The following is a 21844-nucleotide window of genomic DNA, read 5'->3' as shown; positions in this document are numbered from 1 at the left end:
CCAGATGTTATCCCTGTGATGGACTGCACGTGCATCCAGGCTGCATTGACGTCTCACCTGATAACAGCTGCTCTCTTTGGCTCCAGGCTGGATAAGCAGTAAAATCTTCACACTGGAACATTTGGAGTGACACCTTTAACCTCCTAGGACCTGGCGTCCACATATGTGGACATCAAGTTTTGGGACGTCTAGACCAAAATACTTAATTTTTCTCTACAAGGCCCTGACATCCACTTACGAGGACGTTATGCTGCCACTGTTCTGTCAAAATTGGAAACAAATGTCCTCATATGTGGATCTCGTTTTTCTCAAAAACCAAAAATGAGGTGAAAAAAAAATCTGGTAATTCTTTGTTTTTACATTCTTTAGGTCCCAATCAACACAAATAGCAAAGAAAAATTAAAAATGCATTCCATGAAACAGTTCGGGTCTTAGGAGGTTAAAGCACACTCATGCGCTCACGCAGTGTCTCTATTTATGAATCAGTGGTCGTTTAGGGAGGCAGGACATCCCTAAAGTCTACGTGAGCGATAACTGGACTTATTTTCATGTCAAACGTCGCCATCAGTCCTCAGCTGGAGACACAGAGTGAGAGATTCTAACGTCAACAATAATCATTAATTCTTCTTCATGACTTCCTAATGAGTGTTTTATTTACAGCATTAATGGAACAGAGTCAGTGGCTTCGTGACTGAGCTGCAGCTTCTGTAATGGTACGTTCCCACTGCCTGAATTACAGGTTCCATTAGAATAAAAAACTAAGGTTTACTGAGACTGATGTAGAAGGACATGAATGAATGAAACCAGAGACAACAGCTCTGGACCAAAACAAACAAACAAAAAATTAGGACACAGTTTCATCTTTTATACTCAATTTTAATTTATAATGCAGGTGAGCCGGTTCTGATATAAAAAAGCTGAGTGACAGAGAAATGCTGCCCAGCAACATTCAGAGCAAAGCAAAACAGCACAACCATCACGTCTGCTTCCTGATCTGCTCAGTTAAGACCAGAAGATCTGATTTTATGAGTGCACTAAACTTTCACCCCCACCATTCATGCAAACACTTCCCTAACAAACATGCTTCTGTTGGAATAAAAGTGTAGAAAGATGGAAAATACAAACAAAAAAAAGAGACAAAGGTAAAGGCTGTGCTCAACGAGACTCCCGTCCCCACAGCGCCAATCAAAATATGTTACACCAATAAAGAGAACTGGAACTTTCAGCTCCAACCGCAACTAGCTGAAGTGATTCAGGTCAAACATGATTTGATTTCATTTCCACTGCTCAAGTCTGATAAAACGCGGGAAAATACACGTGCATGATGGAAAAACTGCAAGATATCGACAATTTGCAGAAACTAAACTTCACACCACCTGGATAAAAAACACATTCTGAAGGTTTTTGTTTAAAACTCGCTGAACTTTCTGGACGAATCTGTGCAGAAAAATGTAAAAATCAAAGTCTACAGGACACATTAGGAGAACCTTGTGGGAATGTTGGCTTGAGCAGCTCAGAAGCAACAACATTCCTGCAGAGGCGAAGCTCCTGACAGACAAACCCTGTGGAAAAACACTCCACGCCCACACAAAGCTCATATAATTATAAAGTCTGACAGCAGTGCGCGGTGGCCCCGCCCCTCTCTGCGGCGTGCCTGCGGGGCACGGGCCTGTCCCGATCTGCTCACACCTCATTAGCTGGCGGCTAATCAGCTGGTCCGGGTTAAAAGTGGGTTTAATTAAATCTGCGGCTCGCCTGAAGAGTCTGAGGTGTCTGGGTCCGCCCAGCGGCAAACACACAAACACACCTGTCTGGACAGGCCACTCCGACAGGTGGTGGGAGGGGGTTCGTCTTGCGCACACCTCCACCTTTACATAGTTTCAACACAACAACATGGTCTTGCTGTCATATCAGCAGCAGGATCGATGCCCCGCCTTCCTGTCAACGCCCCGATTGAAGCCTCAAATCTTCAGCGTGAAACTAAAAGAAAACACGCTGATAATTTCCAAAAATAAACACATACGATTTTTACACTCTGACACTGTTGGAGGCCCCGTGATTGTCAATACTGCCAAATAAACAAGTGGTTTTATTTTTACCTAAACATGTCCTATTAACAGGTTTAAGTCCATCTGTTCACAGTCCAAACTTGTGATTTTCTGAAGTGGCGTGAAATGAGTTTAGAGGTTTATTTTCTCATTTAACACCAATCAGCTGTGACGTGTATTAAAAATGTGCACAAAGCCAATGATTGCATTTCCAGTGAAATTAGCACTTTGTTCTGTTTTGTCGGGGCCGAGCGCTGCAGGCTTCAGCCGTTTAAGGCTTGGGCAGCCACTAACATGGCAGGAGACCAACGTTTAACATGCACCGCCTCCGCAGGAAAGACTCAGACCTCAAAATTAAAAGTGTGCAACACAAACATGTTAATAAAACCACCCAGTAAAGGATAAATGTGTGTGTGTGTGTGTGTGTAACCCTAACCCTCCCTCTGTTTTCACTCAGTAGAGTCAGATATAAACTTTTTTCTATTTCTGATCTTAAACAACACGAGTCATGAAAAAACAAAAAACCCCACACACATACAAACAGAACTGTGCTTAAAACATCAACATGTAGTGAATGTACTTAACAATAAAAACACTTTTTTTGTTTTACAAACTCTTTGTAGAAGAACAGAAGAAAATACACATCCTGAAAAAGGGAATTTTAGCATTTACAAGTCCATCCTGCGGCTGCGGAGCGCTCAGCGATGGCCACGGACGTCTTCATCAGACTGAACCGGGGGTTTTCCGCCACCAGGAAGAGGAAATGCAGGAAATGTGTGGTGATTTTTTTTGTTGTTGTTCCAGAGAATCCTAACAGACGACGACTCAGTTTATACGAGTTCAAATCGCATCATGTTCCCCCAAATCAATGAGTCAATCAGAGGAGCGATGACACAGCTGGAGGCTTTCAGCCAAACATCACAGCTTTCAATTTTAAAAGTCACACTTCAGTGGATTTTTTAAAAATTTTAAAAGTTATTTCCAGAAAACATGTTTAAGCTTTTTCTTCTAAAACGATTCCAGATGTGTTAAAACTCTGAGCTGTTCTGGGTAGACAGTGGGAACACTGGCGGTTATTTTGGCGAACTGGATGATGATGGTGGTGAATTATTAAAAGGTTAAATAATAACTGATAATCACAAAAAAAAAAAAAAAAAGCCATGAAGAAGAAGTGGGGCCTCATTCCCAAAGGGAGAAGCTTCCATAAAAGCTGCAGATATTCAACATCCTGGTGGTTACCCTCCTCACTGCCCGTTGGTGGAGGTACTGTTGGGGGCGGGACTGGAACCCTCTGCGCCTGCGGGCGGCTGGACGTTGTCGGCCAGGTTGTGAGCGTGCTCCAGGAAGAGGTCTTTGAGCACGCTCAGCTCTTTGCTCAGCAGTTTGATCTTTGCCTCGAGCCGCTCGTTCTCCTCCTTCAGCTCGTTGACACGCTGCTGCGTGTCCATCGCCTTCTGCTTGCTGCGCATGCGGCTCTTCTTCACTGCCAGGTTGTTGCGTTCGCGCCGCTGGCGGTACTCCTCGCTCTCCTTGTCTGCAGGGGGTTTCTTCATCTTGCTGGGTGCGAGGACTTTGCCACCTCCGGTTGAAGGGTTTGCTGGGACGAGTTGCGGGACCTGCTGCAGTCCGGCTACGGCTGCCGGCAGGGACGAAGAAGCGGCGTGGGCCTGGCTCTGGATGACGCTCACGCCGTTGTGGTCAGTTGCAGTTAGTTTCGGCTGCGACGGCCGGCTCATTTGGATGTGCTGCCAACGGGTGCTGATCTTTGACCAGAGTCTCCTCAGGTGTAGAGCTGAATAGAAGACTGGAAGGAAAGAAGAAGGTCCTGCAGATGGACAGAGCCTGGAGGGCAAGACAGACCAGATTAATTGAGCAGATCACACAGAATCAAAGCAAACACTAAGCTGTAGACTAGCCACGGACAACACCACACATGTAAGAAGACAAAGAAATCAGAGACAGCTGTGTGCAGATGTTTCTGTCCACGCGTTTGGAGTGGAGGCCTCACCTGAACCACAGTACGTCCCTTTCACTGACTTTATTTGGTATTTTAATAAGTACAGGTCAATTTTTATCAACTACATGAAAGAACAACACCATCTGATTCGTTAGGGTTAGGGTACCTAATCTCAGAGGTTCCGGTCTTTGCTGGCTTCCTGCGCGTTGACAGGAAGTGAAAAGCGTCCTGGTGGTCTTTGATATCATACAGCTGCATCTCGAGACTTGTGCGCATCATTTTGATCTGTTATTTATTTCTCCACTCTTCTTCCTCTATGCAGTGAACCTCCCTGTCGATCTCTCACTGTTCAAGCCCACTTTTTAACCAAATCAACCTTCTACCTGAGCCTAACACATCACCCACCTGCAAGCATGTCTGTGCTGGTTGAATATCCCATATCAATTCACTATCCAGACGCCTATGCAAATGGCACAAAGGCGGTACTATGGATTCTGCTTTGGCTTTGGGTGGATGCAGGCTCTGGTCCTGCTAAATATGAGCTGCACAGCGCAAACACTGAACATTTGTCAGACTTGACAGCTTTTTGATTTCACTCTGCAGCTCTGCGCCAGAAATGTTCAGGAATTTTTTTTAATTTTTGCAACAAAAGGACTGACAAGCCATTTTAATGTGTTTCTATCAATCTATCAATCAGCCAAAGTTCCAGCTCTGAACATCATTTCCTCACTTTCCCTTTCGCTGAAACGTTATACTCGGATTATGCAGAGTTTGGTCCAGTTAGGAGGCTTCATCATCACCATCCTCCTCCTCCATCACTGCGATACGATAATTGTTCGGATTGTTATTCCGCACGGCCAATTAATAGCGCCGCTCTGATTGGCTGGTGCGTTGCTATGCAGCCAGTCAGCTGTGCGCAGCGGAAAGCGCTCCGGGTGAAACAGCGGAGAGGTTGCCTGTTGTTGCATCATCACGAGCGGCTCTCTTTGTGTGAAGACAGGGGAACTCCAGAGTCATGCGGGGCTATACACAAAACCACCGCTTTCTGGTGACTTTACCGACGTGTGACAAATATGAAATCACACGAAACAGACCGAAACAGGCGGACTTATCCGAAACACGTCGCTTTAAAGTACCTAAACTTTAATTTTCGAACACTTTGACAACTTTCTGTTCACTCGAAGCGACCAACAGGCGACTCGCCGCCTCGCTACTGACTGTCGAGCTTTCCCGCTCTGAGACAGGCGTCGATTTAAGCCGATTTGGCCCGAAACACAACAGCTTTCTTTTAACGTACGCGAACACTGCCTGTTTAGCCGGGCGCATAGCCAGCTAGCGAGTTAGCTCCTGTCGCTAACAGCCATCAGCTCACTGCCAGCTTCGCTGTTTCGGACCTACAGAGAAATAAAACTACGATTTTACCTTCACTGGGAGGCGGCGGGCTCAACCGTCCGTCAAAAGATGAAAAAGTTCCCCTAGAAAACCGAAGTTTAATCCCGTCCGTATGAGCTCGGACTGTTTTTGTTTGTAACATGGAGAGCGACCGATTGCGAAATCTCTTTTACCATGTACGGCAATGTCCAGGATCAACTAATCACAGGCGAGTAGGTGGCAGCGAGTTGGGGTGCTTGGCCAATCACCGATGAGTGTGCGGCGGAGTGATGCAATGCTCTTTGTGATTGATTCGTGTTTGGACCAATGAGACGCTGCTATCTTCTCTCAGCGTTGTTTATGTAACCGAGGCTGGTCAGATGAGTTGAAACACGTATGACTTCATCTCTGAATGATGAGACTCTCTCTCAAAACGGCAGTACCTTCAGTATCGACGCTCCCGCTTCCTTCAGTCACTATAATAACTACTGACATCCGCGTGTACGAAGAAACCACTTCAAACACCTGGTGAACATTCACAGGTGAGACAAGCACTTAATGAAACCGCGGTCCTACCAGGAACACACAAAAAACAATGTAATTACTGTTTTATTAATAATAATCATGACCAGAGAATATAAATGAAGGGATGTATAGACAAAGACCCTGAGCTGTCAGAGGTCACCTGGATCTGACCTGGATCCAAACAAACAAAAACGAAAGATCAACTTCAAAAGTTAAAAAAAAAGACACAAAAGAAACAAAATATTTAAAATGTGGGTGATAAAAGTGATGAAAAGAAGTTACAAACAGACAAAAATGTATCCTGACAGCACTTTAATCTCAGGCTGCGAGCTTACATGTGGTTTCTAGAGTTTCCAAAAGTGGAATGGGAGGCAGAGCCTACAGCTTCAGGCCTCTTCTGTGGAACATGTGCTCAAGTTTGGATTCAGGAGACAGACTTTTAAGATGAGACTTCACACTTTCCTTTTTTAAAGTTTATAGTCAGATCAGCTGACCCTGACCATCCCTTATCCTGCTATAGGCTCAGGCTGCCCAGGGATATGTATGTATGTATATATATGTATATATTGTACTATTCTTAGTTAGCGTATTGTCTGTCTTGTCTTAATGTTGGTTTAAAATGGAGCACTGTAACAAAAAATAATTTCCCCCAGGGATCAATAAAGTATTCTGATTCTGATTCTGATTTCACATGATAACATGACTGTGTAGTTATAGGTTTGTGCACAGATTTCCCCCCCTATTATTTTACCTTTCTGCTCCACTATGATGGAGTTTAAATCAATCAAGATGAGACTGCAGTGCAACTTTCAGCTTTCATTCAAAGGGTTTAACAAAACTTTTGCATCGACTGTCTAGACATTACAGCCATTTTAATACATAACCTCCCATTTTCAGAGGCTCCTAAGTGTAAATATAAGGATTGATTTTAATAACTGGACATAAATCCTTTGCACCCAGTGGCTACCTAAAGTCTAGAAACAACGCCACAGTTCATCCGGCTGCTTGTACTGGCAGCAACGTCATGAATAAACACCCAGGCCATCATTCTTAAACAACCATCATCTGTCCCAAGATCTTTTTCAGGCTCTTTTAGATGTTTACTGACAGTCTGACCTGTTGTAAACTCTCTATATTTCCATTCACAAATGCATCATTTCATTATGTTCAGAAAAACTATATTCATCCCCAAGGGGCAATTAAGAAGGTATTTTCTTAATAATGGAAATAATTCTGCCATCATGCGCTGTAGGTGTTTTCTATGCTCTTTCAGGTCTGTTGGTGTTGCTGAGCTGGTCAGTGCATTCTTTTTTTAAACAATGCACCAGATTTTTGATTTGGCCAATACCAAAGTCTTTGCTGTTTATTTGGGCTTTTCAGCCGAACGATGGCCTCCCTCACTTGAACTGAGATGCCACATTGAGACGTCCAGCTATCAAATGCAATTTCAACTCTTGGACTTAACAACAGATTTCATATCTGACTATTTCACACGACATAAGATGACAACAGGCCTCATATGACCATGAAGCAGCTTGTCAGTCAATTGTCCTGTGAAAGTTAGTACTGTGCATAAAATGGCTGTAATTCCAGTACAGTTAGTTCAGTGCTTTTGTTAAATCCCCCCAAATTAAAGCTGAAAGTCTGCGCTTCATTCAAATCTTGATTTTTTTTAATTCACTGTTGTGGTGTACAGAGGTAAACAACAGCCCCTGTAAACAGTCACAGTCCAACATCTTTTGGACTTAACTGCATAAATGAAATTGAGCTGGACTGAAAGCAGCCACAAAGAGACACAAAACATGAGGTTTGGTAATAGTGATGCCTGGTCACGTGACCAAACATTACATTGCTCTACTAGGCGCTGCATCCAAACTATGCTGATGTCTGCAAATGTGCTGTGAATGTTGGCCAGCTGTCCATGTGGAATTCGAAGCTGTCACTCATGACTCCAGTGCAGTGTTTGCTTTTTTTGGTAAACTGCTTTTTCAGGTCTGATTGGTTAATGTCAACTTAAATTCAAATCACATTGCTTCTGGAAACAATGTTGTTGTTGTTGTTTTGTTTTTTACTGTCCAACCACACTGTTGCTGCAGAAAATGTGTACAGGACCACTAATGCTGCAACACTGACTCAACACTTTAAGTCCGAGATAACACTGGGGACAATGATGTGATGTCATCGAGGTCAGGGCTCTCGGCTCAACAGAGATTCACCAGTGCTGTTAAAATGAAAGTAAAGTCACTGACAACAAATGAAGGCTGGATGCAGTATTAGGAATGTGATCGAAGTGTGATCGAAGAGGTCAAAGGTCCACGTGCCGGCCTGATCTGAGGTACCCTCGCATCGTGCTGACAGCTGAACTGCAGTGAAGCAAACAAAAGCTCTTCAAATATTTGTCTGAGCGATTTTGTGTATTCTAGTTTGTGTTTAACATGCTGACTTTGAAGTTTAGGAACATTACACTTATTTTTTCCAGTTTTAAACTTTTTTAATTATTATGTTGTTTCCTTAAAAACACGTGTTCCTCCAGATCACTTCAATGATCCCTGGTACTTCCTTCTGAAAGCCACTGGCCTGAAGAGCTTCCCAGTGCAACAGAAAATGCTGTTCACATTTTCCCAGCTGAGTCCGTCAACACTAGTTTTAAAAGTCAGGCCCCGAGGACCACTAATGCTTCCTCAAGGTTCATTAAAAATTCCTCAAATGGGGCAGAAAAAGGACAGAAAGTGGCGCTGGGTCTGTCAGAAAGAAGCAGATTATTGTTTTCAAATGGAGGTCAAGCAAAAAGCTGTAAAAATATATATGGAATAAAAATACAAAATAAACAAGCAGCTTGAAATCGCTCCCAACACGAAGATCTCTCCGTTTGCTGCTCATAGAGGGCGCTGCAGTCCAGCTCTTCAGTCCGCCGTCCCTGCCCCCACTGCTCCGCGCTCCGCGCTGCTCACCCGTCCTCATCCAAGAAGATTCCCCAAGTCACATCTAACATTGTAAGCAAGTCATAATAAATTTGCCTCAGTGTTGGATCTTCCTAACTTAGAATTTGGAAATAAAAATACATTACAATAAGGAAAAAGGTTCTTTCTTGCAGGGACTTGACGGTATATATTCATATTATAACTAAGTAATGACAGGTTTTTCCATCAGTGCGCATTCTATTTAACATCAGACGTGTTCTAAGTCCAGAAGATGTTCTCGACTTTTATAACTTGCACATAAAGTCTGTGCGTCCTGCTCTGATAGGTGCCGCTCCCTCCTTTCACAGAGATAAAGTCTGCCAGTGTAGACTGTCCGGGGATTAAAGAAAAGTGCCCAACAGAATGCAGTTCTTTTAAAACAGGTTTTCGTGCTGCTCGCGTTAAGCGCTGAACGCCAGCGCGCTCGGTGTAGAAGAGCTTCTGAAATCCAGAGCAGTCATTGACTTTTGTAAATATTTGTTTTTGTAAACATATATATATATATATATATATATATATATATATATATATATATATATATATATATATATATATATATATATATATATATATATGATGTGACAGCTCCGGGTGGTTTCAGTGCGTCTTCTGCAGCCTGAGCTTTGGCGCTGATGTGTGAGCAGAGCGCGCAGAGAGGAGCGCAGGACGCGGTGTGTGATAAAAGTTTGAGTCGAGTTTGACTCTGAAGCGTTCCCGTGCAGATAGCTGGCAAGACTGAGGGCTGTGTGTGCGCGCGCGCGGGCACGTGTGCCCGCCCACTCCCTCTCTGTATATAACAGCAGTTTGACAGCTCGGAGTTTACTGAGCAGGGGGAATCAGCCCAGCAGAGTAAATCCTGAAGCTGCTTCATTCCGCTTCTTTCCGCGTACAAACGGAGCCACTGCAACGGTCACAGTCTCTCCGAGCTTTGGGTCAGCGCATGCTTGCAGCTGTGTAACCCCCTCTCACCGTATTACCCGACTTTGTGCAACCTGGATTCCCGGAGCTCATCGCCATGCTTGCCCGGGTTTAGATTCTCAATGGAGCTCTCTAACCTATACGAGGTCGCACCTCGGCCCCTGATGAACAACCTGAACCAGCAGCCCTCCTCCGGCTACAGAGACCCGGCAGATCTTGGCGGTGAGATCGGAGACAACGAGACCTCCATCGACCTGAGCGCCTACATCGACCCATCAGCGTTCAACGACGACTTCCTGGCTGACCTGTTCCACCACAGCTCCCGACAGGACAAGCTCAAAATGATGAACGGGGAGTACGACCCGGTGACTTGCGGCCCGGGGCCCCAGCAGCTCTACATGTCCAACTACATGGAGTCTAAGATGGAGCCGCTTTACGAGCACAACCCTCCACGCCTCCGACCGGTGGCTATCAAGCAGGAGCCCCGGGACGACGAGGACATGAACCCGGGCATGCCCCCCACCTACCACCACCCGCACCCGCACCCCCAGCAGTACTCCCAGCAGCAGCAGATGCCGCACCTCCAGTACCAGATTGCGCACTGCGCACAGACCACCATGCACCTCCAGCCAGGGCACCCTACACCTCCGCCGACCCCAGTGCCCAGCCCGCACCAGCACCAACACTCGCACCCGCACTCGCAGCAGGGCGGCATGAAGCTCCTAGAGCAGCAGAGGGGAGGCGGCAAATCCAAGAAGCACGTTGACAAGAACAGCCCGGAATACCGGCTGAGGCGCGAGCGCAACAACGTGGCCGTGCGCAAGAGCAGGGACAAGGCCAAGATGCGCAACATGGAGACGCAGCACAAGGTGGTGGAGCTGACCGCCGACAACGAGAGACTGAGGCGCAGGGTGGAGCACCTGACCCGCGAGCTGGACACGTTACGGGGCATCTTCAGACAGCTGCCGGACGGTTCCTTCAAACCCATGGGAAGCTGAGAGCCTCCCGAGCCGGACCGGGAGCAGACTGGACATGGACTGGTACACTGCTGGATTTATACACACAGCTGGTTCCGTTCGTCCGGACGGACTGAAAGCGGTGAGGAGACTGAGGCAGCTGAGCTGTTCACTGCTAAAACACCCGACTGAACGGAGTCCTCGCGATCACACTTTCTCCTCAGACTAGAAAAAATAGCTCCAAAGTTTCTGTGTGAAAACGAAAACCAAAGTGCAGACAGGCTGTACGCAGAAAACAAACTTGAAGCCACTTTGGTTTTTCTTGTTTCAGGAATTTCCGGAAGATGCTTCAAAAAACAGGACTGATAAACTTTTACTGGAAACAGGTGAATTAATCTCACCATCATCTCACTGACTGAGCTCTTCGGAGAAAGACTTGCGCTCACCTTCAGGAGAAAGAGTGACTCGTTCAGTCGGTATATTTTGTTTTTGTTTTGTTGTTGGTTTATTTTTTTTTGCAGTGTTCATGTGCCTTTTAAAACTTTTTGTGCAAAAGCCGATAAGCTCGTCCCCCCCTGCAGATCCACACAACAGAGGACTGGCTGTTTTTGTGCCTTACCCCCGTACAGACTGAGAGACTCGACCCCACATATCAGTGCAGCTAAGGTAGGGCACGGCGGTGACGAGCCCGGACCAGCCTGTTGTGCACGTAGTTCCTGAATTATTTTGGTTTGTTTTATACAAAGTTACCGTCTCTATCAGCTGATGAACTTGTCTTAGAGCTATGAAACTCAACCTGTATGTATGTTTATTTCCATGATATAACTGCATGGATTTGTGCTCATTTTCTCCTGTTTGTTCTTTGAGGAGGCGTGCGGGGTGTTGGCAGGTTTGTGTGTTCTAATAATCTGATCACGTGATGCAAACCCCCCGTGAGATAATAAAAGAAATCTGAAATTTTTTCTTTTTAAAAAGTAAAGTATTTAAGATTTTTGTTCACTGACACACTGTCAACCACAATACTGAAAGCTTGTACCTCCACTCTTAAGAAGTGTATTAATTAAGACTAAACGAATACCTAAAAAAGGCCCAAATACATTTTTTCTTATCTTCCTAATACTCAAGAAGGTGTGGAGATACAAGTCCCCCCCCCTGTTGATTTAAGCCAAAGTAAAATACAAACTAGGAAAAAAAAGAAAGAAGAAAAAAGACTGGAATTGAAACTGTGGTACCTGCTGTCTAGGGGGAAACCATGTATCTGCAGGAGAAGCCTGATGGCAGCTGGTTCAATGGGATTCTGCAGAAACGTGGTTCCTCTGAAGACACTGAAGCAGCTCTCTGTATGCACTATTTGTCGAAGCACAGCTTTGTTGTCTCACACATGATGGGTACTGATCTGAGCAGAAAAAAAACACGCCTGGCTCTGTGCACATACCTGTTTTTATGTGTTTGTTCATTGTGAGAAAGATAAAAAATAAATAAATGTGAACAGGGTTTCTATGCAACATGGTAGTTATCTTCTTCCTCTTCCCCGCTGTTGAATCATAGCTCATGCAGCAGTGCCTTCTGCTCCTCTGAGTTGACCTTTGACCTTTAGCTGGTCTTTTGAGAAAGATTTTAAGACATTTGTGTCAGTCAGGAAGAAGGAAGCACTTTTTTTTTTTTTTTACAAACTCTGATGTTAAACCAACATTTGTTTCAAATTGTACGTCTCAATTGTAAAGTAAGCATATATATAAATATATATGAATAAATATATATATAAAATACCAAAAAATCTGAAATATTATAATAAAAGAAGCTCGTTTTATCAGATTCCGTTTGTGCGTTTGGATTTATTTCTCCATTTACTTCTCTTGTTCCTGCATCAAGTTCATTGTATCTCTTCGATTTCTTGCAGTCCATAGGGGGCGCTCAGCCAGAAATGCTTCATATCAGGTTTCATTCTTCAGCATGAATAATGGTAAAGGTACAGTCTGCAGCGCTGCGACTTCTACAGTGACGTCTGGCTGTCATAAAAGTGAAGAAAATCATCGGAAAATCAGAATTTTTCTGACAGCTTTGGTTCCTGTTTTTTTTCTCTGCATGTAGGTCTCACATGCAAACACACGATTAGTAATTTATATGATGTACAGAAAGATAGACGGTCAGAAAAATCTCCACCTCGAGCCGCTGCAGCGGTAAAATGCACATCTCATATTCTCTGCACATATTTTAGTTGCATTCAGGAGAGACGGTCACAGCCCGGACTGTTAAATTACTGCATCAAAGACCTCATTGTGCAGAAAAACATTCTCTGGCATTACAGCAGCATTAATATGTATTTTGCATTTTAGTGGTGAATGTGTTGAAAGTTGTACTTTAATATCACTGACGAACAACAACACGCTCAGGAATTTATTCCTAGTTTAATGCACCGGATTAGACATGAAAAAAAGTCCCTGTTGTGGTACTGAGTCTGGGAGCCGGGCTGGCTGAGTGTCTGGACTCAGATTTTTTGAATGTTCGATGTGATTCTCAGATTCGTGGTTATTTTTACGTCATGTGTTAAGCGTGTTTCGGTTAGTCCTCAGATCCTTGTGGTTTTTGAGCTTTTTCTCTCTCGGTGTTTGGTCTTCTCCTGTGTTCAGTCAGCCCAGTTTTCATCTTGTTTATCTCTTGTCTCCATGTTTGGCGTTCCCTTTCCGTCTCCCAGTCAGTCATGTCCCCGTGTCTGCTTCACCTCGGTCCCTCTGCTGAGCCTTAGTCTTGGTCTCCGTGTTTATCTTACTTCCTGTTTTATTTTGACAGTCTCTTGTCCTGTATACAGTGTGTTAGTTACAGTTAGTTCTAGCTGTGTTCCCACCTGTTGCCCATCCTCTTGATATCCTGTGGGTATTTTGGTCCTCAGTGTCCCTCTGCTCGTTGCCGGTCGGTCCCGTTTCCCTGTGCTCTGTAGTTTCCAGAGTTTTTGCATTTAGTTTTTAGTTTCTAAGTACAGCAATAAAGATGCCTCCTTAAGTTAATTCACTTGTCTTGGCGTCCTGCGTTTGGTCCTGCCTTGCCTGCCACACAGTCAGTGTAATTTATGTACGTAAGCAGTACAGCATAACAAAATTCATGATGCACGATAAGGAATATGAACAAATCCTCTCTGATTATCTCAAGGAAGTAAATAGCATTCAGCAGCACAGCTCCAATTAGATGTGCGCTCATGTTCATCTGTTTGAGTCAGAAATGAATTATTTGTCCTGCTGGATGGCCGAGCAGGCGCGACTGTCCTTCAATGTCAGATTGCATGTGACACATGCAAGCAGATTTGATGTCTCTCTCCAACAACAGACAGTTACAGTGCACACATGCCGAATCATTTTTTTTTAAATGACTCAAACTAGTGGCAGTTTGGCAGAAAACGAACACAAACTACAGGAAAGTTTCCCTAATGTTTCGATCGGTTAAAGGAAGTGGTTGAACGTGGAGGTGACCTTTTTTCACTACTTTCTTTGTCGTCTTCCCAGCAGAGACCACGACGTTTCCTCGTCACCACCTGCAGACGATATAAATAAATTTGTGATTTTAGCCCCTTTATTTTGTTGGCCTACCTTCTGTGCACCACGTCTAGGTTTTGGCAGCGAGTGCTGAACCCTGTGCTACTGCTGCTGCTATTGGTTGGCTGTGCCGCTGCAGCTGTGGTGACCTGTGTGATAGATTAACTCCGGCATTAAACATCTGCATGCAGATTGTATAATACAGAGGTTTGAGGAAAAGGAAGAAAGAGAGGAAAAAAATCACAGTGGTAATTTTGCGCCTGACTGTTTGTGTAATTTGTAGCCTGTCAGAACTACACATCTTAAAAAAAACAAGAAAAGCTGGGAAAGAGGCGGTTCTCAGCTTAAGGCTTTTCAAAACCGATCCAAGGTTCCAGGTTCATTTTGTTTTTCAAAGTTAATGTAGCTGAAGAAAAGTTCTCAACACACAAAGGTACACACAATCTTAATCAAAATCATAATTGTGGGTTGGAAGTGCATGAAAAGGTTTTAATTTGTAAAATAACCCAAACTTCACAAGTGCAGTGAAACATAAAGTACAATATTTGCCTCTGAGATTTGGTGCAGCCCAAATGCAAAACAGGGAAAACTGAAACAGAAGCATATTAAATGTATACAATACTAATGTATTAATGTATTTGGTTACCTGCTTGCTTTTAAACAACGCTTGCTTTTACACAACATATCTCAATTTTGATACTTTATTCTCATATTCGTGGGTGAGAGGGGCTGTTAGAGGTTAATGATCCACAAAGTTTCCTGTTTTTATCCTGAAAGGCACCTTTAGATCAAGATCTTGGTCTCAGACATTGGTCTGAGTGAGGCTCTCAGACGAGTGTCTGCTTGAACCTGCAGCAGCACGTCAGAGCCACCGTAGATTAAAGAACAAATCTGTAAATTTGTGACTGGCAAAGTGTTTGTTTGACGTTCTGCGCAACTCCGAATCAGGGAATAAAAGTCTGAATTATCTCAAGGGCTCAAAACCCAATCAAATGCATTAGAGCACGCAGTTTCATTTCAGGAGAAAAATGTCTCCAGACAGCAACAATCTGATGTGTGTGCAGACCTACTTCTACATCGTGGGTGATTTTTCTCAATTAAAGCTGCATGTGTGAAGTCTTGATAAGCCTAGGTAGAAGACTGAGATCTGAGCGTTTGAAGTTGATGAGTGTTAATGGCTGGGAACGAATTATAGTGAACAATCTGCAGTTAGCTGAGGTGAAAAAGACCAATCGACCTGCAGGGCTGTCCCAACCGCTGATCCAGAGCCAGAGAAACAAAAAAAGAGAGATCACAGTTTCTTTTTTGGTATTTCTTTGGTCTCACCACGTAAAGCATGTTTGTATGAATGGTGCTGTATAAATAAAGCGGGGATGAATGTGCTAATATCACTTGGTGCAAATATTATGATCTTTAATTTTCTGCAAAATCAATAAGGCAAATGAAAGAGCCAGAACTCGAATCCAAAATTCCAGTCATCCTACAAGATGAGAAAACAACATCCATCAAGAGAAAAGAAAAGAAAAGAAACATCAGATTTATGGTCATTTACTGCTGAAAAGAAGGAGAAAAGAAAACATGTGTTTGACATAAAAAGCTCCTTTTAGGAAACTGAGGGCCAAATATCAGAGCTGAGAGCTGATCTACATCAACGTCGCCTGTAAAGAGTTTTACAGGACGCAGATAAAAGTGCACCGCTGGTTCTTTCACGCAGAGATGTCAATCACAGTCCAGATAGCAGAGCAAAAAGGAACATTTACCATGTAGCGTCACTGCGTGGAAACACAAAGCAACACAGTATGAGTCAGAGCTTTGACCTTTACATGCATCCCAGGACTGCAACACACCCTGATTAATTAATTTATTATTTTCAGTGAGACTCTGACTTAAGTTCGCCTCAGAAAAATGAACAGCTGATGCACATGAGATGCACATTTTGCATCTCGTGCATGGTAAGAACGCCATTCTGCTGGTCCAGTGATATGAAAATATTAAAAAATTGATGCCAGAAAAGCAGAAAATGTTTAGCGAGGGAGCACGCATTCATAGAAGAGCAGACAGGGAACATACATGAAGACATAATTAAAAAACTACAAAAATCCACACAGACAGCATGGGGCAGGCAGGGAGTGGGGGATGGTTTGATTGCTGTGGAGGTGTTAGGATTGGTGCTGCCTGAGGGGGCTCAGTACTAAACCTGCTGAGAAACAGCTGACTGGCCCAGTCCAGGCTGGCCCCCTCCTGCTGTTGTCTAGAGTTGAGTCTGGTGATCAGTTTCATCCCCCTCCACACTTCTTTGCTTTAGTTTAGTATCCTTCTCAACTCGCCCTTGTCCCAATAACTGAAGGCGGTTCTGGTCCAGATGATGGTGTCTTCACCAACTCTGTGATATAGCCTGCAATGCTGCTAACGCCATCCCCATGTAGATCCCACAGCACGTGCCAAGCAGACCTGCAGAGCTTCGCTAATTTCCCGTTTCCACCTCCTCACAGAGTTGACGGAAACAGGGACTCTGTGAACTGCAGAGACACGCTGATGCTTGAGTTATGGTTCTGTGGTTGTGTCTGTTTGTGCATGTATTTGCCCATGGAGAGCCTACAGAGAAGGGTTTCAGCCAAAGCCAGCATGCTCCTGTGTAGTCCCCCACAATGCCAACCTCTCGTTGTTTGACATGGATGGAGCTGATGGAGCTGTGTGTTGGTCAAATGACAGGGGAGTCGTCCATGAATGGGAGAAATTAACCCCCCCCCAAAGATCCAGAAATACAGCAAATACAGCATGCAATTGCACCACCATCAACAAACATTGCAGTACCTCTACCTTTCTTAGCATCTGTCCAAAAAATAGAAGGCTTCAGGACAACAAATGCACAAGGTTCACCACGAGGAACAAACCAGTAATGCATCTCAAGTGCGAGAGACCAGATTAGACTTTGCCAAAAAAGCAAAACTCGTAAAAATCCAAAGCTGCTCTGGAACAGCACTCTTCGGACAGATCAACCCCAAATTAGCTTGTGCTAGAATAATGGGAATAATGTTTCAGTGTCTACACCCAAACTCAGTGACACAACAGTGTGTTCAGGTCACGGCACTATTTGAGGACAGCAGCTCTACAGTTGGAGATGAACGCTGGGCTAATGATGATGATGATGATGAGATAATTTTGGAGCCATTCTATATCAAAATACTGAAAAGCAGTTCTGGGTGGGTAAACTGAGAGCGCAGCAGCAAAGATGAGCATCCTGTGAGAAGTTGGGACCATAATAAAGTTCACGTGGGTCCCTCAGCTTCCTCTACCCCTCTGAATCTGCCACTCAGGATCTGCTTGGAACATCTCTAATTAAAATAAATCGACTGTGCAGTGAAATTTTGCAGATGTAAACGCTGGTATGAGCCGCTTTTAGATGACACGCACTTCTATTGAAGCAAACCGTAAAACCAGCTGTATACAATTGAAACTATTCAAAAATCAGGGCCAGAGTCCATTATGTATTTATGCGTGAGCTTTTGTGGCTGCCAGCGCTGTGGAAAGGACAGAAGAACCAATGGCATGAATAAACATTATAAATGACAGTTTAATCCTAGAAACTAGTTGTATTAGAAACAGGCGAAATGGACTCAACTGCAGGAGTGACTCGTGTTTGTATTCAGCCTGGGAATATTGAAAACCACAAAATAACCTGAGATAGTAGAAAACGAGAGAAATAGAGAACATCGAGAAGAAGCCAAGCAGGTTGATTGAAACATGCAGCTGGCAGAGAATTCGATGACTTCCACATGTTCCTGACAGCCTCGCTGACTGACTGAAATATGACTGATTCAACATGAAATATGTGCCTGAAAACATGCACCGTGTGACTGCATCGTCCTGACATTATAACATAAACTACAGGAATGCTGACAGGGTGGATCCAGGCTGCAGAGGGAGGGGAGCGTGTCCCGAAGAAGGTTAAACTCTCATGACAGATGTAGGCGTAAACACCAAATATTGATTTTATTTTTTTATGATTCCTATTTTGTGTTTTCACATTTTCGGTCACACGGTCTTACTGAGGTCAATACATACATACATATGAAACTAATTAGCCAAACGCAGGTTTCTGGCGTTCTTGTTTCACAGCGAGCTGATTAAAGTTTTTAACCAGTGTTTTTATAACACTACATGTGGTGGGTGATGCCTCTCAGCAGGTTTCTGGAAGCTGTAAATGGTAAAAACAGTAAATGGACTGGTAGTTTTACTCTGAGCACTTAAATTGAGTTTTACTATTTAAGCCTCATTAGCCCAATCACACACACTTTCATACAAACACATTTTTGCTGTACCTAATCGCCTTGTCCAACATTTTCCTGCACGCTCCAATGGATGCACCAGGGACACCTCTGGGTTGAGCATCTTGGGATGCTTTGTCATGCTGGAGAGTCAATCCTCCGACCATCTGATTGGTAGATGATGACAATCTCTACCTCCTGAGTCATCAGAAGTAACCAGAAGTAAATGGACATGGTGCTTGTTTGAACACTTTACAACAATCTTTGAACCAGCTGTGGCCCTGTGGGGTGAGATCAGTCAAGGGGCGCTTGACTTTCGTTGTTCTCGTGACAATGACAATAAAGTTTCTGATTCTGATTCTGTGAGCACCGCCTACCTCAGGGAGTCCAGGAACGCGGCCACCCCGAAGAAATGTGCGGTTGGACGGAGGGAGGTACAATATCTGGGGTACCACCTGGGGGCGGGCAGGTGCACCCACAGATGGACAAAACAGCAGCGATCGCATCCTGCCCACCCACCAAGACCAAAAAGGAAGTGAGATGGTTCTTGGGACTGGGGGGCTACTACCGCCGGTTCGTGCCTGGGTTTGTGGACCTGACCAGCCCCTTGACTGATCTCACCCGAAAGGGTCCTCCAGATCTGGTCCAGTGGGTGGGGCCGTGTCAGGCGGCGTTTGTGCAGGTGAAGAAAGCTCTCTGTGGGAAGCCTCTGCTTCACACCCCTAAGTTTTCCACCCCTCCCCTGCAGCTGAGCCAGGGACCATGTGGTGTGATGGTACTCATGAGGAGAGAATCATATGCAGGACATGAGCAGCAGTAAACTTAAAAAAAAATTATAATGTTTGATTAACAATCAGCAAGGACTGATGACCCGACAAAAGGCAAGTACCGTGAATGGAAAGGTGAAACAAAAATAAAAGGACACTGGAAAACAGGAAAATCAGGCAAAAATTGCCATAAACATGGATCACCAAGACTACGTGATGAGAGACAAGAGGAAACAGGGAAGAATATAACATAAAATAAACAAAAAATAAAATATAAGCAGGGAAAGCTAACAGAAGGACAAGGACCAAATGCAAAGAGGCCAGGGGTACGGTCGAATAGTGAGTTTCAGCTGGGACGCTTTCTAACTGAGTGATGTGACCCGGAAGTATCTGTGTGGCAACCATAATAGCAACGGCTCAAACTCTCCAAACACTCAGGCAAGCTTAAAGAGCTTCCTTTATTACCTCTTTTTAGCAGGCGATACACAGGAGAGCAGATCAGCTAATGTCATCCCACAATCCAGTGATCATTCATGAAAAGGATCAACAGAACTGACAAAATTGAGCAGATAATAATTATAAGTGTGTTTTCTATTTCACATCTTTACCCACTGATACACAGAAGCTAACTCGTTTTTTTAATCATGCCTTCATTCCTGTGGCATCATCACATTTAACCTACCCCCCCCCCCCCCCCCCCCCCAACGCATTTCAACAGACAGGCCTTCATCACAGTACCAGAGTTCATGAAAGTGCTGCATCTTTAATAGTGGTGCTCCACCAATGGTGAGCTCCCACCTACGGTTAGAGTGGAAAATTCCACCAGTGACGCTCCGCCAATAGGAGGACACAGATCCAGGAGCCTAAAAGGATATCAATACCAAGGCCAAAAGATTCACCAAATCCAGTTCAAATTAAACAAGATAACAGAACGGCACCAACCACAGACAACATGAATGCATCTCCAAAGGCAAGTAAGGTTTATGAACCCGAGTCAAATTCTCATTTAAGTTAGGCCATTATAGATTTATTATTTATAAATCTGAAGTGTTTCCCTCTGGTTATGACTATGTCTGTCTCCTCTTTGCATGGAAAGAGAAATGTGGTCCGTTCTACAGGCTTGTAATGTAGATGGTTTACTATTATGGAAGTCCAGGTACCATCTAGCCCTGTTATCTGTGCATATGGCATATATGTGTTCTACTAACCTGTCCAGCAAACATCTTTTTGTTCTACCAGTGTAAAACACTTTGCACTTTGCACAATGTGTTGGAGGCTCTATGTGACCCTTCCAAAGATCACATCAGATAGAAGCCGTTTGAATCCGTGTGTTCATCAGCCTGCTAAACCCACAGGTGAGCTGTAATAAAATCTGCTTCTGGTCAATCTGCTGCTTTGCATGAATAATGTAGATTATATATAATTTCTCTAAATCAATGCTATGATCTTTATTAACTGCTTAAAGTGTTAAAGGTTGCGCATAATTCAGCTTGCATTTGTAATGTCTGTTGCTGTACTGCAGCCTTTAGCACTGTCAGGTCTAAAGTGTGTGTTTTTCCCTGAAACAGCATGGCTGTTCAGATAAATGAGAGGAGTCTGAAGGACAATCAATATGTTTTTGATAAAAGGGTGAACGCTCATGTCGATTTCTGGGGCTGTGCGTGGTCCAGGCAGGATTTATCCAGAGAAGAGCTGTGTTATTACAAACTATTCCATCATACGAACCTGAAATCAGCTGTAACAACCTGTGCGATGTGTAAAACACCATCAGATCCGGGCTCCTCCGTGTGTTAATGTGGTACTCAGTCTTATTAATGGCTCTTGTTTAATATCAGAGAGACTTAAAACAAAAGTTTCTGCTCTGCTTCATTAAAAGTATCACCGAGGAGCAGGATTAAGTAGGGCTTGGCTTTAAAACATTCAGTGCAAAGACCATATTTCCTCTTGGGAATTCCAGCCTTTGTGATGAAGTGATATTTTTCACTGCATGTTCTCGTTTATGTGACCTGCATAAATCTGCAGTGTAAGAACACACTGGAGTGAAGTAAAAATACACATTTTGTAGTTCATCTTCTGGGCATTGTAGTTTTAGGACGGCAGACACAATCTGGGTTCCTGTTGTTAAGGAGTGTCGTGTAAGTGCCGCTGTCTCAGCTGTTCTGATACTCCTGAGCAAACATCATCCACACAGATACAGCGGCCAGGGAAGGAGAAGAAAATCATATCAAGAAGGCCCTGAGTAAATGTGGTTATCTCCTCAATACAGCTCCAGGCGATCCAAGACAGAAGAAAGACAACTGCTGCCTAAGTGAAAACTGAAAACGCTACATCCAAAGGAACAGGATCAGCTTTTCTTACCTGATTGAGCATGCATGAGGACATCTTCACTGGGAGGAGATTAGAAATGAGTCGATCAGAGGGACAGCTGAGGATCAGCAGACCCTCAACGTTTGGGACAGTGGGTACAAAGGAGGTTAAGATAAGATAAGATAAGATAACCTTTATTAGTCCCACACGTGGGAAATTTGTTTTGTTGAAGATAGAACT

General features: G+C 44.0%; 2 protein-coding genes across 2 annotated transcripts; one reads left to right on the top strand and one right to left on the bottom strand.

Annotated features, from left to right (window-relative positions):
• Nucleotides 1-855: 855 nt before the first annotated feature.
• Nucleotides 856-5585, bottom strand: cebpg (CCAAT enhancer binding protein gamma). The gene is made up of 2 exons (XM_085284243.1): nucleotides 5428-5585; nucleotides 856-3890 (listed from the first exon to the last, which is right to left on the bottom strand). Exon 2 carries the CDS (start codon nucleotides 3782-3784, stop codon nucleotides 3293-3295), a length of 492 nt encoding a protein of 163 aa, XP_085140369.1. The 5' UTR covers nucleotides 3785-3890; nucleotides 5428-5585; the 3' UTR covers nucleotides 856-3292.
• Nucleotides 5586-9669: 4084 nt separating this feature from the next.
• Nucleotides 9670-12550, top strand: cebpa (CCAAT enhancer binding protein alpha). The gene has a single exon (XM_085284113.1). It carries the CDS (start codon nucleotides 9902-9904, stop codon nucleotides 10775-10777), a length of 876 nt encoding a protein of 291 aa, XP_085140239.1. The 5' UTR covers nucleotides 9670-9901; the 3' UTR covers nucleotides 10778-12550.
• Nucleotides 12551-21844: the final 9294 nt, after the last annotated feature.

The sequence above is a fragment of the Mchenga conophoros genome, linkage group LG1 (genome assembly GCF_057382185.1).
Source record: "Mchenga conophoros isolate Kocher_MC1m ecotype Shallow Benthic linkage group LG1, M_conophoros_male_GT1.1, whole genome shotgun sequence".
Classification (NCBI taxonomy): domain Eukaryota; kingdom Metazoa; phylum Chordata; class Actinopteri; order Cichliformes; family Cichlidae; genus Mchenga; species Mchenga conophoros.
This window is presented reverse-complemented; position numbering and strand designations above follow the sequence as displayed.